Source organism: Anabrus simplex, chromosome 3 (genome assembly GCF_040414725.1).
Source record: "Anabrus simplex isolate iqAnaSimp1 chromosome 3, ASM4041472v1, whole genome shotgun sequence".
Lineage (NCBI taxonomy): Eukaryota > Metazoa > Arthropoda > Insecta > Orthoptera > Tettigoniidae > Anabrus > Anabrus simplex.
The window spans coordinates 372,321,155-372,340,176 of record NC_090267.1 but is presented as its reverse complement, the minus strand read 5'-3'; the positions used below and the strand labels follow the sequence as shown (position 1 = coordinate 372,340,176).

The 19,022-nt window shown below is 38.8% G+C and overlaps 1 protein-coding gene across 1 annotated transcript in view; it reads right to left on the bottom strand.

The window, feature by feature from the left end:
- Positions 1-19,022, bottom strand: part of LOC136866812 (protein phosphatase 1 regulatory subunit 42) — a 103,389-nt gene that overhangs the window by 44,212 nt on the left and 40,155 nt on the right. The window contains exon 6 of the mRNA XM_068226854.1: positions 10,191-10,322. Within this exon, the coding sequence (XP_068082955.1) occupies positions 10,191-10,322 (132 nt within the window). The remainder of the gene's footprint in view (positions 1-10,190; positions 10,323-19,022) is intronic.

The window sequence follows — 19,022 nt, the reverse complement described above, 5'->3', positions numbered from 1 at the left end:
GATACAGTATATGTAGATAGTGCCGTATCTTGCCTGCTATATTCATGTGTATCCGTTGTGTGTATCTATTAGAGCATAGTACTAATAATCTGCCTAAGCATTTAGCTTTGTTGGTAATCTTTCAGTACAGTCTTCTTCTTCTTCTTCTTCTTATGACGCCGTCTCCCTCCGAAGGTTGGCGATCCAATTGATTATGATTACACGCGAAACAGCAGCACGGAAGATTTCTATCAACGTATGACCATACCACCGCTGCAAGTCTTTCAGCCAGGAATTTCTCTGTCTTCCCACAGATCTTTTCCCATCAATCTTCCCTTGAATGATCAGTCGGAGAAGATTGTATCGTTCACCTCTCATGATGTGCCCGAGGTAGCTGAGCTTACGCTCCTTGATGGTTATGAGAAGCTCTTTCTTCTTGTTCAAGATGTTGAGGACTTCTTCATTTGTCTTCTTTTCTACCCAAGATATTTGGAGTATTCTTTTGTATAAGTACATTTCAAAAGATTCAATACGCTTCTCCAATAAAGGGCTAAGCGTCCACCCTTCGAAACCATACAGAAGGACAGGAAAGACATAACAACGTAGCATTCGAACTCTAAGCTGGAGGTTGAGTTCTCGGCTGGTGAATAAGGTCCTCATGGTATTGAACATATTTTTTGCTTGTCCAATCCTGGATAAGATTTCGCATTTTGAATCACAATGCTGGTTCACTAGAGTTCCAAGGTATTTGATAGAAGATACTTGTTGGACGGTGTTGTTGTTGATGTAAAGGGAGGCCTGTTTTGGTGTTTTTGAGAACACAATCAGCTTGGTCTTGTTAATATTCAAGGATAAACCATAGGTTTCACTGATCCTCACGATGTTGTTTATAATGATTTGAAGATCACTAGGGTTGCTGGCTAACAATCGTGTCATCAGCACATCGGATGTTATTAATGACAAAGCCATTGATCTTGATACCTAGATTAACATCTTCCATAGCTTCTCTGAACACAGCTTCAGAGTAGATGTTGAAAAGGAGTGGGGACAGGACACATTCCTGGCGGACACCTCTTCGTATAGCTATGGCCTCAATAGTAGTTCCTTCTATTTTGACCTCTGCCATTTGATTCCAGTACAGATGGGAAATGATACAAAGATCACCAACATCTACACCAGTAGATTTTAAAATCTCAACAAGTTTTGCATGATATATGCAATCAAATGCTTTTCGGTAGTCGATGGAACAAGCATGCACATCTACATTCATATCTAGGCATCTCTGGGTCAAAACATTCAAGGAGAAAAGAGCCTCACGAGTACCCAGTCCATTCCTAAAGCTAAACTGAGTATGCCCAACTTGGTGTTTGCATTTGAGGTAGATTCGAGTGTGGATGATACGCAGAAATACCTTTAGCACATGGGACATTAGGCTGATCATACGATAATCATCACAATGTGATGCACTAGCCTTTTTAGGTATGGTGACAAAAGTAGATCTTAGCCAGTCAGATGGAATTCTACCAGATTTATATATTGCATTGAATAATGTAGTTCTTGCAAATTTCAAACTTACAATTTTCATTTCTGTTTGTGCTTAGTAGTGACATATGGTACCGGTAATGTAAATTAGGATATGTTTGAACGTAGTTTAAAGTTATTGTGGTGTAGGTCTCGACACCCAGTAGAATGTATATATAACATTAATAATGTACATATTGAGCGAGTTAAAACTATGTATTTGTTAGGAATAACCATTTCTGAACAACTAAAATGGAACGCACAAACAGAGGAAGTGAGATGCAAAGCTGCCAGGGTGCTCGGTTTTATGCACAGAAGCCTCCGTGGGTGCAAGTTGAATGCTATACGGACGGCTTACCTGACACTAGTGAGACCTATACTAACGTATGGTCTACCTGCTTGGCATCCTACCACTGCAGCTAACCTTCACAAACTAGAAGGAATCCAACGTCGCGCTGAACGACTAATTAACAAGAACAGCTGCCCGTCTTCCCTCCCGTCAATCGCCTCCTTGTGTAAACAAAGCGACATCACCTTCTTACACAAGTCCCTCACAGGGACCATTCACCTTTCACCATTCCCTCGGCTCTCCTTATCTTACAGCTCCGTCCGTAGAGGCAAAGGGGTGTGTCTTATACCCTCCTTTGCACGAACTGAGTCCTACAAACTAGGTTTCTTTGCTCGTTCAGCGCGGCTTTGGAACGATCTACCCGCCAACATTAAATGCAGAAATGTAAATATAGTTAAATGTTATGTTAGGAAGCACATATGGTGAGAAAATGCATGTGAATATGTGGAAGAATGAATGAGGGAGTGAAAGGTTGTATAAATGAGAAATATGTATATATTAGGCTATACTTTGTTACTTTACCTGTAAATAGTGTATATGACTGTTTTACTTTAGGATTTAGGTAATTATTTCAAAGGTCAGGGGGCACTACGTGTAGGGGGCTTGTCCTTTTCCCCTGACCTTCCATAGATGCCGTAAAGGTTTATGGTAAATAAATAATGAATGAATGAAAATATTTGTGTAGTACCGGTATAGTAGAGGTATCCATAGAAACTGTCTTACTAAAATTCTGTTGTTGTAATTAGGATAGGCATAACTGCAGTTTAGAATTGTGTAATTCTTGTTTATTCCTTTCAGTATTTAGTAATTAACAGCAGTTTTTATCCTGTTAGGGTGTTGTAGAATAAAAATAGAGTTTGACTAAGTAGTATTGTAGTGTAGTCGTACATTAATTACCTTATTGTCATGTGATCTTTGGGTACTATCCCAGACAATATATCCCTCCGTTCATTTTTTTGCACATAAGTTATTTTATTTTTCATTTTATTTTCATTTTTTTCCCGTTAAGAATGGCTAAAGAGTGCAAGTGTCGGAACTATGGATGTGGCGAGGCATTGAGGGGTATGAGGGAGGAGTTGAAGAGTTTGAGGGAGATAATTAGAATTCTCACAGAAGACAGGAAGGAAGATAGGCCTCCCTCAAACAATGTACAGGTTACAGTAGGTGTACAAGAGGGAGAGGAAGGAAAGGGGGGGGGGGGGGGGAGTTGTAGAAGACAGGTGGTTAATGTTCTAAGGGGAAGGTGATTGCAGGCTAAGGGCTCTGTTCGGGATCAGAATTCAGGACAAGTGTCTGTACAAAATCAGTACGAGCCTCTCCAGGTAGAGCAACAGAGGGAGGATGAGGAACAGGGAACTGTTGCTGAGATGTGTGGAAGTAGGAGGAAGGGAAAAGGTAGGAAAGGGAAATGTAGAGTAGAGGATAGGAATAGACAGGTGGAACAGGGTCGTGGGAAGGAGAAAAGGGAAGAGGAAGTAGCTTCTGCAGCTATCAGAAAAGATAGGGCTGACCAGGAGGGGAGGGAGTCAAATGAGGTGGGTAGGGTTGAGGCTCTGGTCATGGGGGATTCCATCGTTAGACATGTGGGGAAAGTGTGTGGAGGAAAGGGAGCCAGGGTAGAGTGTTATCCAGGAATTAGGTTAAGGCAGATGTTGAGGAAAGTAGAAGAGAGGGAGGAGGGGAAGGAGAAGGTGGTAGTGTTTCACGTTGGTACCAACAACGTAAGGCAAGCTGATATAAGTACCAACATAGTTAGGGATGTGTGGGATCTGGTAAATGCAGCACGGGTGAAGTTTAAGGAAGCGGTGATTGTTATCAGTGGAATTCTGTGTAGGAGGGATACTGACTGGAGGGTGATTGGGGATTTAAATGAGACTATGATGTGGGTAAGTGGGAAACTGGGAGTGAAATTTCTAGATCCTAATGGGTGAGTAGGAGATAGCGATCTGTGCTCAGATGGCCTTCACTTAAACCGCAGTGGTACGTATAAGTTAGGAAGTTTGTTTGGAAGGGTAATAGGGAGGTACATTCAGGGAAACGGGGTTGTCTAGGGAGTGGTGATAAGGGTACAGAAATCTGGAAGTCAAGTAAGGATGACATAAAAATGTTAGTGTTGAACTGTACAGAAGGGATAGAATTAAGTAATTTAATAGATGGATATGTACCAGATATTGTAATAGAAGTTGAATCATGGCTGAGAAATTATATAATGGATGCAGAAATTTTCTCACGGAACTGGAGTGTGTATCATAGAGATAGGATAGGAATGGTGGGAGGGGGAGTATTCATTCTGATGGAAGAAGAATTTGTAAGCTACGAAAAAGTTAAAGATGAGAAACATGAAATTCTAGGCGTAAGGTTCATTTCTAAAGATAATAGGCAACTTGATGTCTTTGGAGTGTACACACCAGGAAAGGGTAGCGCTGACACGGATTCAGAATTATTTGATAAGATAATTAGCTATGTGGGAAACAACATGGAAAGGAATGTGATTGTAGCGAGATATCTGAATTTACCAAATGTCAATTGGGAAGGAAATGCGAACGACAGGAAGCATGACCAACAAATGGCAAATAAGCTAAATTATATGGGAAGGACAGCTGATTCAGAAAGTGATGGAACCAACCAGAGCGAAAAATATCCTGGATGTGGTGCTGGTAAAACCAGATAAGCTATATAGAGAAACCGAAGTAATAGACGGCATTAGTGATCATGAAGCTGTTTTTGTCATAGTTAAAATGTGTTAGGAGGTAGGTCTTAAAGGTAGGACTATTAGGCAGTACCATATTGCTGATAAAGCAGGCATGAGGCAGTTTCTAAAAAGTAACTATGATAGCTGGAAAACGGTAAATAAAAATGTAAACAGACTTTGGGATGGGTTTAAAGCAATTGTTGAGGAATGTGAAAACAGGTTTGTACCTTTAAAGGTGGTAAGGAATGATAAAGACCCACCTTGTTATAATAGAGAAATAAAGAGACCAAGAAGGAGGTGCAGATTGGAAAGAAATAAGAGTTAGACAGGGCTGTGGAAGTAAGGAGAAATTGAAGGAACTGACTAGGAAATTGAATCTATCAAAGAAGGCAGCTAAGGATAACATGATGGCAAACATAATTGGCAGTCATACAAATTTTAGTGAAAAATGGAAGGGTATGTATAGGTATTTTAAGGCAGAAACAGGTTCCAAGAAGGACATTCCCGGAATAATTAATGAACAAGGGGAGTGTGTATGTGAGGATCTTCAAAAGGAAGAAGTATTCAGTCAGCAGTTTGTAAAGATATTGTAAAGTAAAGTTACAAGGACAATGTCCAGATAGAGGAGGAGACTAATGCTAAAGAAGTATTAAACTTTACATATGATAATAATGACATTTACACTAAGATACAAAAGTTGAAAACTAGAAAAGCGGCTGGAATTGATCAGATTTCTGGGGATATACTAAAGACAGTGGGTTGGGATATAATACCATATCTGAAGTACTTATTTGATTATTGTTTGCTTGAAGGAGCTATACCAAATGAATGGAGAGTTGCTATAGTAGCCCCTGTGTATAAAGAACAGGGTGATAGACATAAAGCTGAAAATTACAGGCCAGTAAGTTTGACATGCATTGTATGTAAGCTTTGGGAAGGCATTCTTTCTGATTATATTAGACATGTTTGTGAAATTAATAACTGGTTCGGTAGAAGTCAGTTCGGTTTTAGGAAAGGTTATTTCACTGAAGCTCAACTTGTAGGATTCCAGCAAGATATAGCAGATATCTTGGATTCAGGAGGTCAAATGGACTGCATCGCAATTGATCTGTCTAAAGTATTTCATAGGATGGATCATGGGAGACTACTGGCAAAAATGAGTGCAGTTGGAGTAGACAAAGGAGTGACTGAATGGGTTGCTATATTTCTAGAAAATAGTTGTCAGAGAATTAGAGTAGGTGAAGCTTTATCTGACCTTGTAATAATTAAGAGGGGAATTCCTCAGGACAGTATTATTGGACCTTTATATTTCCTTATATATATAAATGATATGAGTAAACAAGTGGGATCGGAGGTAAGGCTTTTTGCAGATTATGTTATTCTGTATAGAGTAATAAATAGGTTACAAGATTATGAGCAACTGCAATGTTGTGAGATGGACAGCAGGCAATGGTATGTTGATAAACGGGGTTAAAAGTCAGGTTGTGAGTTTCACAAATAGGAAAAGTCCTCTCAGTTTTAATTACTGCGTTGATGGGGTGAAAGTTCCTTTCGGGGATCATTGTAAGTATCTAGGTGTTAATATAAGGAAAGATCTTCATTGGGGTAATCATATAAATGGGATTGTAAATAAATTGTATAGATCTCTGCACATGGTTATGAGGGTGTTTAGGAGTTGTAGTAAGAATGTAAAGGAGAGGGCATACAAGTCTCTGGTAAGACTCCAACTAGAGTATCATTCCAGGGTATGTTCCGAGCTGTCATCTGAGAGATGGCGTGGATTAGTAGACGAATAAGTTTGAGTGGTGTCTTTAAAAGTAGGAAAGATCACAATATGAAGATAAAGTTGGAATTCAAGAGGACAAATTGGGGCAAATATTCATTTATAGGAAGGGGAGTTAGGGATTGGAATAACTTACCAAAGGAGATGTTCAATGAATTTCCAATTTCTTTGAAATCATTTAAGAAAAGGCTAGGAAAACAACAGATAGGGAATCTGCCACCTGGGCCACTGCCCTAAATGCAGATCAGTATTGATTGACTGACACAAAATCTAGGGATTTCCATTAGTAGTTGCCTAGCTACAGTAGTGAAGGTATACTTGGTTCAATCAGAAGGGTTTGATTCTAATTCAGGAAGTTGAGAAATACAGAAATAAGTTTTCCACTTATTGAGAGCTTTAGGTTTCTCTCGGCCTATTACAGAAATCATTACCGGTACCATAAAACTTGATACGTTTTGTAGCTTCATGTTAATTTGTATTTTTCGCTATGATTGTAAACTCCTTGAAATAATTCATACAAAGGTTGGCAACCATACAGTTGGCCTATTCAACTGTTACATTGTTTTCAAAATATTCCACTAGGTGGCATTACATTACATTGTTTACTAACATTGTAAAATTCTTATTCTGTTATACTTCGGAAAATTTTGTGTAAGATTAGTATTTACAGAAATCGGAAAGATTTAAGATTAACTGGTGAGTATCTCCATATACTTGTTCTAATAGAAACATGCATGGGAATAAGCAGAAATGAAAACTTGAAATATGGTAGAACAAAATGTTAAGTATTGTCCAACTCAGGGTGACTTGATATAAGAACGTGAACTCATAGTTTGAAGTTGATGCATGCTATCCGAGTTGGAATCATCACAGATACATTAAGAATGTGCGTATCACTTAAAGTTATATGCTAACACATGAATTTTAGTTCATGATAGCCTACTTCATATAGCGTATTCTTTTGAACAGGGACCATACCGGTACTGGTGTTCACCTCAATGCCGAGGAGTTACAGGAAAATTCCTAATGGGCGACCTTACGCCACAGGACCTCTGGAAAACTTGGAAAAAGCTTTGCATGAGATCAAATCTTCAAAGTTACGTATTTGTGTAGCTTCTGAGAAGTATGAAATTGATAAAATGAAGCTTTGGCGCTGTCTGCATGACTAACACACTAAAAAACAATAGGCGGTCAGACAGTTCTCTCTACAGAAGAAGAGGAAAGCTTGAAAAAGAACCTGGTTACTGCAAGCAAATTGGGATTTCCATTTGCGTTGTATGATATTAGACTGTCAGTGAAGGGCTACTTAGACAGTCAAGGCTGTGTGGTCAAACAATTTAAAAACAATATACCCGGAGAAGACTGGGCTAAATCTTTCCTTGCTCAAAATGGATAAACATTGACTGTAAGACTTGCTGAGCACATTAAACGCTGCCGTGTCTCACTGTCTCCTGCGATAATTAATGAATTCTTCGATCATCTGGAAATTACACTGACAGGAGTCGAACCAGAAAGCATGATCAACCATGACGATACGAACCTGTCAGACGATCCAGGTAGAAAGCGAGTTGTTGTGAAACATGGGTGCAAGCATTCGGAGCAGGTTATGAACGCTTCTAAGGCATCTATAATGATGGCTTGGGCAGCAGATGGAACATTTGTTATCTACCGTTCTGTGCATCTCTGGGATTCTTGGACCAATGGAGATCCGAACGGAACACGTTATGCAAACACTAAATCAGGATGGATTGACCAAAAGACTTTGAGGAATGGTTCTGTACAATTGCACTGCCATATCTGAAGACCAAGGCTGCACCACAAGCAATCATAGGTGATAACCTCTCCTGTCACTTATCAGCATCTGTCATAGAGGAATGTCAGGTCAATGATATACAGTTCATTCTGCTGCCGAAGAACTTCACCCGCCTCTGTCAACCATTAGACGTTTCTTTCTTTTAGCCATTTAAACATCACTGGCATGATATTCTGTTTGATTAGAAGCTGAAGGGCAACTGTGGAGCAATTCCAAAGGACAGGTTTCCAGTCATACTCAAATGCTTACTAGCTAGAGTACAAGAAACAGCTACAGGAATTATTAAGGCAGGGTTTGAAAAAAAACAGGAATCACACCTATAAATTGTATGAAGGTGCTGAATCAAATTTTGTGTCATGGCGTCCAGAACGCCAGAGCCATTGGACTGTCATGGAAGATTCATTTGTTGAGCTGTTGAAAACCCTTCATTATGGGACAGATGACAATAACATCAATACCGGTAATAAGAAATCCAAAAGGACAGTGCAACCAGGGAAGAGTGTCACTAATGTGGAGTCTGATGATTCTTCAAGTTCACGTGAGCTGATATGCCTGACAACATTGATGCCACTCTGCGAAGTAATGATATGGGGGAACAGGAGGTTGAACCAGAAGCACCATCTGCATCTCGAAATGACCAGTCAGTATATGAAGTAAATGAATGGGACTTCATAGTTGTAGAGATGGCAGTAAAATCAAAAAGGGTCTATCGATCCCAAGAAAACATTTTGTTGATAAAGTGGTCAGTGTGAGTGAAACTTCATCGAGGATATCAAGGGCTGTAGAGGTGAAGTTCATGAGGTGCTATAAAAACAGCCTGGATACATTTCTGTAGCCAAAAGTGGAAGATAAAAATTTTGTTTATCCTCATGAAGTGAAACACCGTTTGCCTTCGATATGGCAAATTGACCTTTTAAAATACAATTGCAGGCATGTGTTATTGAGCAATTTTGTGCCAATATAATTTTAATATTTTGTATGTTAAGCATATATTCTCAATGTTACATTATTTACTTTAATTTGTATAAAAATATCAAATAATAAATCTTTTATCACTGCCTTCAACATAACTGTAGGTCCAATGTACCCCAATTTCTTCAAAATATGTCAGAAATTGGTTAAACACATAAATGTATGTACTATGACACCCCTTCTTGCCTATAACGTGATACAGAAATGGTTATCAACCTGTGTATCAAATCACCCTAACCCAAGGGGTGACTTGATACAGCATAGTATGTTTATATTACTTTGTAGTGAATAATGATTTGATATTACTGTCATGTGGACATTACACTGAAACATGAATTTTACAAGTTAAATTCAGTTAGTTGTACAAATGGTACGAAGAGGGAGGCACTTCAAGTCGAAAACCATATCAAGTCACCCCGTTTTAGGGTACTAGGTTAATTCTCAAGGGCAAAGATTCCCAAGTATAGAGCTAATTTCTCTTATTCCACTTAATGATGAGGTTACTTTCCACTTCCAGGAGCCTTCAAGGACTGTACAAATATTGGTTACCTTTGCATTACAAAGGATTTACACGGTGAATGTAGTCTGATGATTCAAAAAGGATTATTAAAGAAGAGACAGAAAATGTTACTAACAAAGTTGAATTACCTCATACCATTTGATCCTATTATGTATTTTTATTGATGTTCCTATCTTTTTACGTATTATGCCAGGCTGAGTGACTCATACAGTTAAGGCACTGACTTTCTGAGCCCAAGTTGACGGGTTCAATCCTAGCTCAGTCTGGTGGTATCTGATGATGCTCAAATATGTCACCCTTATGTTGGTAGATTTATAGGCACATAAAAGAACTCCTGAGGGACAAAACTCCAGTACCTCTGCATCTTCCAAATCCATAAAATGTGGTTAGTGGTACATAAAACCAATAACATCATTATTATTACTTTATACATATGACTTGATTTCTCACTTATTTGGTTACCTTCATTACTTATATTGACCTACTAACCTCCATTTCTCCTGTGTTCTGTGTTACTCTAGTGCTTACAGTGTTAAGTAGAACCTGAGTTAAATAACTTACCTCTTATGTTCCAAGCTGGAAATGTACTTGTTTGAGAAACTTCCGTTTTCCCGAGTGGTTTAGGATGCCCATCTCTCAGTATGGCTCGTGATATTGACTTTTTGACACCAGCTGGGAAGTGCTTTGTCAAGTCTGGAACAGTTGCAGAATATGTGAATAAAAATATTAACTCTTTTGCTGCGCTATTTTTAAACAGAACACATACAGAAAATGTAATTTTTTTCGTATTTTCCAAATGACTGAAAATTTATTTTTGTAAAGGTTAGTGACATTCAACAGAATTGCACAATTTTTAACTTATCTTTGGCAAACTAGCAGTGCCATTTCAGCTTGAAACACACATTACTGTGATACATCTCCAAACAGGGAACTGGACACATTGCTGGCTGCCCTGGGCAATTCTTATAAAAAAATACTGTCTGTTTTCTCTTGCACAGTCCCTTTCCTTTCTTTGAACATTTTGCTGGTAATATGGAACAAACAACACAATTAGGTTTGAGATTCTTGTCCCACAGCTCCCCAAGAAAGTGCCTCTCCGTCAGGCACGCTTGAGGTATGTAATCAGGTCTTCCTCGCTTCGCCGGCGGACTGCGCTGATACCCTCGTAGAAGTCTCATTATAACAGAATTTCTGAAGTCGGGAGCACTAATTGCCCTTTTTTTGAAGCTTATTGTACAATATTCTTCCATTCATTAGTGCAGTTTCAATGTCATCACTAATATCCCGCTAGTCGGACACAAAATGAAGATCTTCCTCGTTGGCACTTTCTTCCAAAGAATCACTCTGCACATCATCACTTGTTTCATTGTCGAAATTTATTGAACAGTCTGAATCAGAATCGGCCACTAAAAGATTGAATATTTCTTCACTGTCATTACTGATGTTGTTCCACGTGCTCACAGTTGCTGAGTGAAGCCTGCTATCGGCCAGGCAGCTGACAGGAATGTTGGCGGGCGGGCAGGTGAAAGATAACAAATAAACAGAGGTCCAGTATTGGCGGCAACGTTTTCAAACATTGCTTAGTACATAGTCAATACATTACTGCAGTTGTCTGTATCATTAAATGCGCCTTTATTAAAGAAGCGCGCGGAAACTATAGCAGGAAAGTACCAATGTACCAATCAATACGGAAAATTTATTTATTTATTTATTTATTTATTTATTTATTTATTTATTTATTTATTTATTTATTTATTTATTTATTCGTATCAGAAGCAGTTCATCATATAAATTGTTAGTTAAGAAAGAGAAATAATTAAATAGGCAATACGGAAAATGAAACTTATAAATAATAATAAGGAAAGTACCAAGTCGACAAAAGTCGATTACCGCAGCGAATGTTATAGGGAAGTAAGTCGACAAAAGTCGACTTCCACAGCGAAAGAGTTAACACACATTTCTGTTGAGTTTGAAATAAACTTTTTTTTTTTTTGCTAGTTGCTTTACGTCGCACCGACACAGATAGGTCTTATGGCGACGATGGGACGGGAAAGGGCTAGGAGTTGGAAGGAAGCGGCCGTGGCCTTAATTAAGGTACATCCCCAGCATTTGCCTGGTGTGAAAATGGGAAACCACGGAAAACCATTTTCAGGGCTGCCGACAGTGGGGTTCGAACCTACTATCTCCCGAATACTGGATACTGCCCGCACTTAAGCAAGTGCAGCTATCGAGCTCGGTGAAATAAACTTTCAACATACCGGTATTACGTTAACATCTCTTCATTATGTACTGGACAAGACCTATACATTGAAAGTTCATTTTGAGTACAATGCAATTGTGAAAGTGAAATATTCATTGGATGTGTTGAGAATTGCCCTTTGGGATCATTAGATGTAAGAAAAGCCATATCACATTTAGATTGTTTCTGATGTGGAAACATGGTAGCAAATTGCAGGAAATTAATTCCATGAATAATAATAATAATAATAATAATAATAATAATAATAATAATAATAATAATTTTCTTCTATTCTGATACCCTTCAAATAAAGAAGAGTCAGAAAGGCTGAATTGAAATTTGTAATAAAAATCTTCAGAATTTTGTCTCAGTCAATGCCTTAGTAAATCACATTATGGCTACAATGTACTTCCTTTCTTCAACAGATCCAACAATATTTCTGTGGGAGGAACAAAATAAAAGAAGTCTTCCTCATTACAAACTGTGTAAGGAAATACAGATTGACACAATGGTAACTGTACCTGAACTAAGGATAAGCACACGTGTGACTTCTGCCTGTAGACGCAATCAAGGTTGTATCACTAACCACTAATTTTGTGTTCTTCTTGTAGAAGTTGGCATGTGGCTGTTGAGTAACCCAGTTCATAACACCAGCCTGCGTAAAAAAAAAAAAAAATTCTCTCCGGCGAAAGGTTGAAGAGGTGATTTACCCTAATTTAGGTGTGTTGATTTCAAATATGTAAACCGTTTTTGGTTATCACATAGAGTTTTTTTTTTGCTATTTGAAATCCAAATTTGACATATTGTTGTAATTTCAATAGAAAGCACCATAATAGAGAATATATGTAATTTTAATAGGATATGGTCAAATTACAACGAATATATAAAAAAGTAACATATTCATTGCTAGAATGTATGAATCTCACTACAAGAACATTATTGTTTGCTGCACATTGATGTGAATGAACGCTGTGTTGATTTGCGTTTGTGTTTCTCAGTAGTGTTATCTCGTACTAGACACCAACAGTAATCTGACATCATGGAGACGTACCATCGCCCCTGATACCTTTGTTCCATTTCTTTTAGATCGTGATGGAACCGCTTGCCATGTTCCTCGCTGAATGCTCCTAAATTTTCAGGAAAATAATCCAGATGACTGTGCAGGAAATGTAATTTTAAGCTCATGCGGCAACCCAATTTCTGGAAGTTGTACAGCATGGTTTCCACAATCTGTTGGTAGTTGACATCTTTAACATTACCCAGGAATTTGCTACAAACATCCTTGAATGATTCCAATACCTGAAACTGTGTTTCGTTCATCATCGTACTGAATATTGAATCCTTCATAAGCTTCTGGATTTGGGGGCTGTCATAAACACATTCCTTAACTTTTGACATTCGACAGCCCTGGAAATTTCTGACAAAGGTACCAAAAGCAGGGACTGCCTTTATCCAAACCCTTCACACACTGCTTCATAATACCCAATTTAATATGTAAAGGGGTCAATAATACACTTTGAGGATCAATTAATGGTCAATTTACAATGGTTTTTTTTTTCCAGACACAAACTGTTTCCTCTTGGACCACTCAGACACTAACCAGTGACGATCCCTGTCCCGAGAGTCCCACCCACACAGAAAACACGGGAACTTTGTTTATCCTCCTTGTTGCCCTAATGTGATACTGCACACTTTTAAATCACAGCACAGTAACCATCTGTGTTCATTGTGGTTCAGTTTCTGCAACACCATAGATAAATTGTGATAGTTTCACGAAGAGATGTTGAATGGGCGACTGGCACTGAAACAAGTTTATTTCCATTGTACAGAAGAATACCTTTGGGACCTCTTTTACTGGTATCAATAAATAGACGCCAGTCCTTTGCTTGGTAAATAGTTCCAAGATGACGAATCAAGCCAGGGATATCACAGCAAAACACAAGTTCGTCTTTGTGAACAAAAAACTGACAGAATTCTTCCTTCCGATTTCTGTAACAATATGAATTTGTCCCAGGAAGTAAAAAATTTCTTTCTTTTAATCTTGATCCTAAAAGTTCACTCTTACCTTTAGTGAAGCCTAGGTCATGCACCAAATCATTTAAGTCACACTGATTATAAAGACGTGGAGTTTTATCCTCAACATCCGGTACAAAGGTATCATCATCACCATCCCCTGCACTTGAAGATGACGAAGACACACTCTCTTTTAACTGTATTGGTGGTTTTGGGACAGGAATATCAGGTCCATGTGGTACAGGAGTTATGGCAGATGGAAGGCAGGGATACATAATGTGCTTTTTGTTTTTCGTATTGAACCCGGACACTTTATGTACTCAAAAATAACATTCGTCAAAATGATTTCTTTGTTCCCGCCAAGCCATTGGGATTCCGAATGGCATTGATGACAACAATCCATTGTACCATTGCTGCAGGTTTTCCACACACGTTTTACATACAATATGGGGTGTGAAATTCTTGTCCTGATCACCTAACTTCATGTTATAATATGCCAAGTACAGGCTTTTCATAAATGGCGTCATATTTCGCTTCTAGCCTTTAATTGTATACTGGCCACCAGAAAGAGTTGGGATTGTTCACACATTTTCGCCTTTGAACATCACTGCCACTCGCCATTTTAACACGACTAGCTCACTTATTCACTCAGTCGACTTCAAGTGCACGTTGTAACTTGTAGACAAAGACGGGACACACGTTCTCAGATTACGAAGAAATGCGATCTTGGCATTTTGACCTCGTCTGTCATTGCGCATGCGTGAACTGCAACTGTTCTAATTGTTCTTCCGGTGTTCCTGTATGATTACCTACTCCTCTCCAAAACAGAGCACATACAATATTTTCTCTCAGACATGTCCATACCTGCATTCCATACAACCAATTCAAACCTCATTTACAACAACAAAGTTCCATTAGCATAAACATGGGATGGAATTGTGACAAATCTGTACGTGATACGAAACAACTAGTATTATTTTTTTCATAAGGACACTAAATGTAACGTATATCACATACAATTACTTTTGTCTGAAAATCTTCGCAGATATTGGGCATTATAAATTTTCCAGCTAACTCATTCCTGGTTGCCAGCATTTCACCCCAGTGTGCTAAGTTAGGCTCATCAGTTGGTAAATAGTACACCCACCAAGACGCATGGCTAGTGCATACCGTGAAGGCCACTGCGTAGGCTACTTGGAGCCACCGGCAGTGCCAATGCGCTATGAGAGACCTTGTTTCATTTTCCAAAAAATGATGCATACCTGGCCATCAGACGATATAGATGTTGATTCCCATAGGGAATCTGAAATATGTGTCCCAAATGAGTAAACTGATAATACCAATATACCGTAGTTGGTCCGTTATTGGACATTATAAATTTTTCCAGCTAACTCATGTTTTCGGTGCCGAAAATAACATAAACTTAACAAAGGTAGTGACCAGACCTTTCCAAGAACAGTGGACAAGGGAATTCGGACTGATAGAATGATGTGTTGCCTGTGTTTGGAAACAATTGTATCCCTCACATTTACTGTAAAGCGACATTTCGAGACTAATAATTCAAATGTTTGTTCCATGCCAAATGTAGAAAGAAGAAAGTTTGTGTCACAAAATATCGAACATTACTCAAAACTAACTATTAAATAGTTCTTTTGTATCATTTTTTCGACCAAGGAATGATATCAGTGCGGCTGTTTCCATCTGTTTCGCTGCTTAGTACAGCATGCATGAAAAACCACTTTCTCACGCTGAGTTCTTGAAATTAACTTCCTTATTGATGCCGGACACATTATTTGAAAACTTCCTTAACAAACATCAAATAAGTAACAGAATGAAAGGAATGTCAGCCAGGTGAACTGCTGTCAAAGTTTCGGAGCAATTGAAAGCTAATTTGGATAACTCCCAGATGTATGCAATACTGTATGTTTTGATGAAAGCATAGATGTGACCTTACAAGCAAGGATAGCTGGGGTTTTTTTTTTCTGATTTCCTTGCGGAAAAGTGATGAGGTAGAAATTAGTTAAATTGTTGAGCATACGGACTACGACAACATGGAAAGATAATGAAGCTAATGGAAGAAGTGAAGTCCACTGGCAATATTAGTATTTTTTATTTTTATATCTAATAATATTTATCTTTTTACCATTTGTTTTACCTCGCGCTGACTCAGATGGGTCTTGTGGCGACAATGGGATAAGAAAGACTTACGAATGGGAAGGAAACCGCCGTGGCCTTAATTGAGATACAGCAAGGATATTTGCCTGGTGTGAAAATGGGAAACCACAGAAAACCATCTTCAGGGCTGCCGACAGTGCGGCTCGAACCCACTATCTCCCGGATGCAAGCTCACAGCTGCGCGGCCAACTCACCTGCTAATGATTTTTAATGATGAAGTGTGTTACAATGGGAGCTTATTAATTTATTTATTTAGAAATAATATTATGTATTCTCAAAGCTTATATATTTAAGAATGTATTTTTGCAGTATTTGCAAAATACGACCATGGAACATGCAATCTAATATATTTACAAGATATACGTATATCTAATAAATAAACAAATCAATTAGTAAATAAATTAAATAACATATTATGAAACATAATTAGGAATTTGGAAGAAGTCGCGGGGGGGGTTGTAGGTTGTAGCCATTCCTTAAAGGAATATAACAAGTGGCACAGTCAAAAGTTGAGAATAATAAACCATATTTAAAATGGCCCATTAGTTGGAAAAGGTTCGCCATCCCTGATCTAACCTATCTTTACAACCCTGTTTATCTTACAGCAAGACAACTCTAAAAGGTGTAGAATTCTATACAGAGATTAATTATTCCTGCAAAATACACAGGACTTGTGCAACCCTCTGATGTTTTTGTCTTTCATCTTTTCAAGAACAGGGAAGTTCTAAACTGGTACACTGATATTATCGTTCAACTTTAATGTGTGGTATAGAGATAATTTTATTTGCCTTCAGTCATTAGTACATCTTCAGTTTCTGACCAATAGATTCAAAGACATGATCCAGTGAGCATCCAGGGCCATTTCAAACACCTTCAGATTACTTTTCTGAAAGCACACTTGCTGAAGAGTGTTCCACAGAAGAATGTGGCCAGCTTGCCTTCATCGGATGTGCTCATTGATTGCAAGAAATGTTAGTGTGTTGACCACTCTTTCATTAGTGACCTTCATTCTTAAACCAACAGTAAGTAAGTACTATCTTTCCATTCTGTAAACTTTACTGTAGTCATTTCTGTATTTTCATAAATCATTAAATCAATGGTTTCATTAAAATGTAGGCAGATACCTTGCTTGCCATTGTACATTGATTCTGAGACTCTCAGTCCCTCTGCTTATTGTCCATATCAGTTACGGTATAAATCTTACCCGGAGGCCCCAGGTTTGATTTTCGGTCAGGTCAGGGAGTTTTACCTGGATCTGAGGGCTGGTTCAAGGCTATTCAGCAAACTATATAGGAATCAGAATCACGTGCTAACACTTGGGACCGCTTCAAAATACAAATAGGCAACTATCCTCTTAATAGTTACAAAAAGTAAAACTTTAGTGGATAAATACAGTATTTCTGTACAAGGATAAGTCTTCAAAAGTTCTTTGTATACATAGTCAATATATTTTTAGTAAAATCTTTCTAAATTATACGAGAATTTTTCTTATATTTGTTGGGCATTTAAGATTGAAGCTAATTTCTACATAATGATACATGGAAACTAGTTTATTTATTTGTTATTATATGATGACGGCCAGCCCCGTGGTGTAGGAATAGCATGTTTGCTTCTTACCTGGAGGCCCCAGGTTTGATTTTCGGTCAGGTCAGGGATTTTTACCTGGATCTGAGGGCTGGTTCAAGGTTAAATCAGCCTACGTGATTACAGTTGAGGAGCTATCTGATGGCAAGATAGCGGGCCTGGTCTAGTAAACCAAGAATAATGGCTGAGAGGATTCATTGTGCTGACCACTCGACCCCTCGTAAGGTGCAGGCCTTCGAGCTGAGCAGCTTGATAGGCCATGGCCTTTCAGGGCTGTTGGGCCATGGCACCATGGCATTTGTGTTTTATACGATGACGTATTTTGTTTAAGAATCCTCTAAAGTCAATTCTGTTATAGTTTAAAAAGCAACTCTTTTGGAGACCAAGTATTTTCTTCCAAGGTTCAAGTTTGTAGGTTACTGTAGTCACTTCCTAGTTCGTGAACCATGGGCAACAGCTGAGTGGCCTAGTAAGTGGTCCTGAGAGTCGGGATACCAGTTGCTATGGAATGGGAGTGGGCATCTCAGACATATTCTGAGTCGTGGCCCTCCTTGTGCTCAGGCGGCTAGGACTACACAATTCACCGGTGGTCCATAACCCGTTAGAGGAGAGATCCTCACTTGGACTATGTGCAAGTAGGGCAGCATCCTGTTTCATGAATTTACCGAGCTCAGAACACTTTAAGCAAGCCTCGGACCTATGGGAGTAATGTAGTCCCACTCCCATTTGACAGGCGAGAGACTCCTTGGAAACAACTTGGGGAACGAAATGGAATTCAATGGGGAGCTATCAATATTAATGGGGCTTATGGAAGAAAGAAGGTAGAACTGGCTGAGTCAGCAAAGAGGATGCATCTGGATGTGCTAGGAGTAAGTGATATTCGGGTAAGGGGGGATAATGAGGAAGAGATAGGAGATTATAAAGTGTACTTAACGGGTGTTAGAAAGGGAAGGGCAGAGTCTGGGGTAGGGCTCTTTATCAGAAATACCATTGCACGCAACATAGTTTCTGTTAGGCACGTAAATCAGCGAATGATGTGGGTAGATTTGTTAGTTGGAGGAATTAGGACAAGAATTGTGTCCGTGTATTCACCATGTGAGGGTGCAGATGAGGATGAAGTTGACAAGTTTTATGAAGCATTGAGTGACATCGTGATCAGGGTCAACAGCAAGGATAGAATAGTGGTAATGGGCGATTTCAATGCGAGACTTGGGAATAGAACTGAAGGATACGAAAGGGTGATTGGTAAATGTGGGGAAGATATGGAAGCTAATGGAAATGGGAAGCGTTTGCTAGACTTCTGTGCTAGTATAGGTTTAGCTGTTACGAATACATTCTTCAAGCATAAGGCTATTCACCACTACACATGGGAGGCTAGGGGT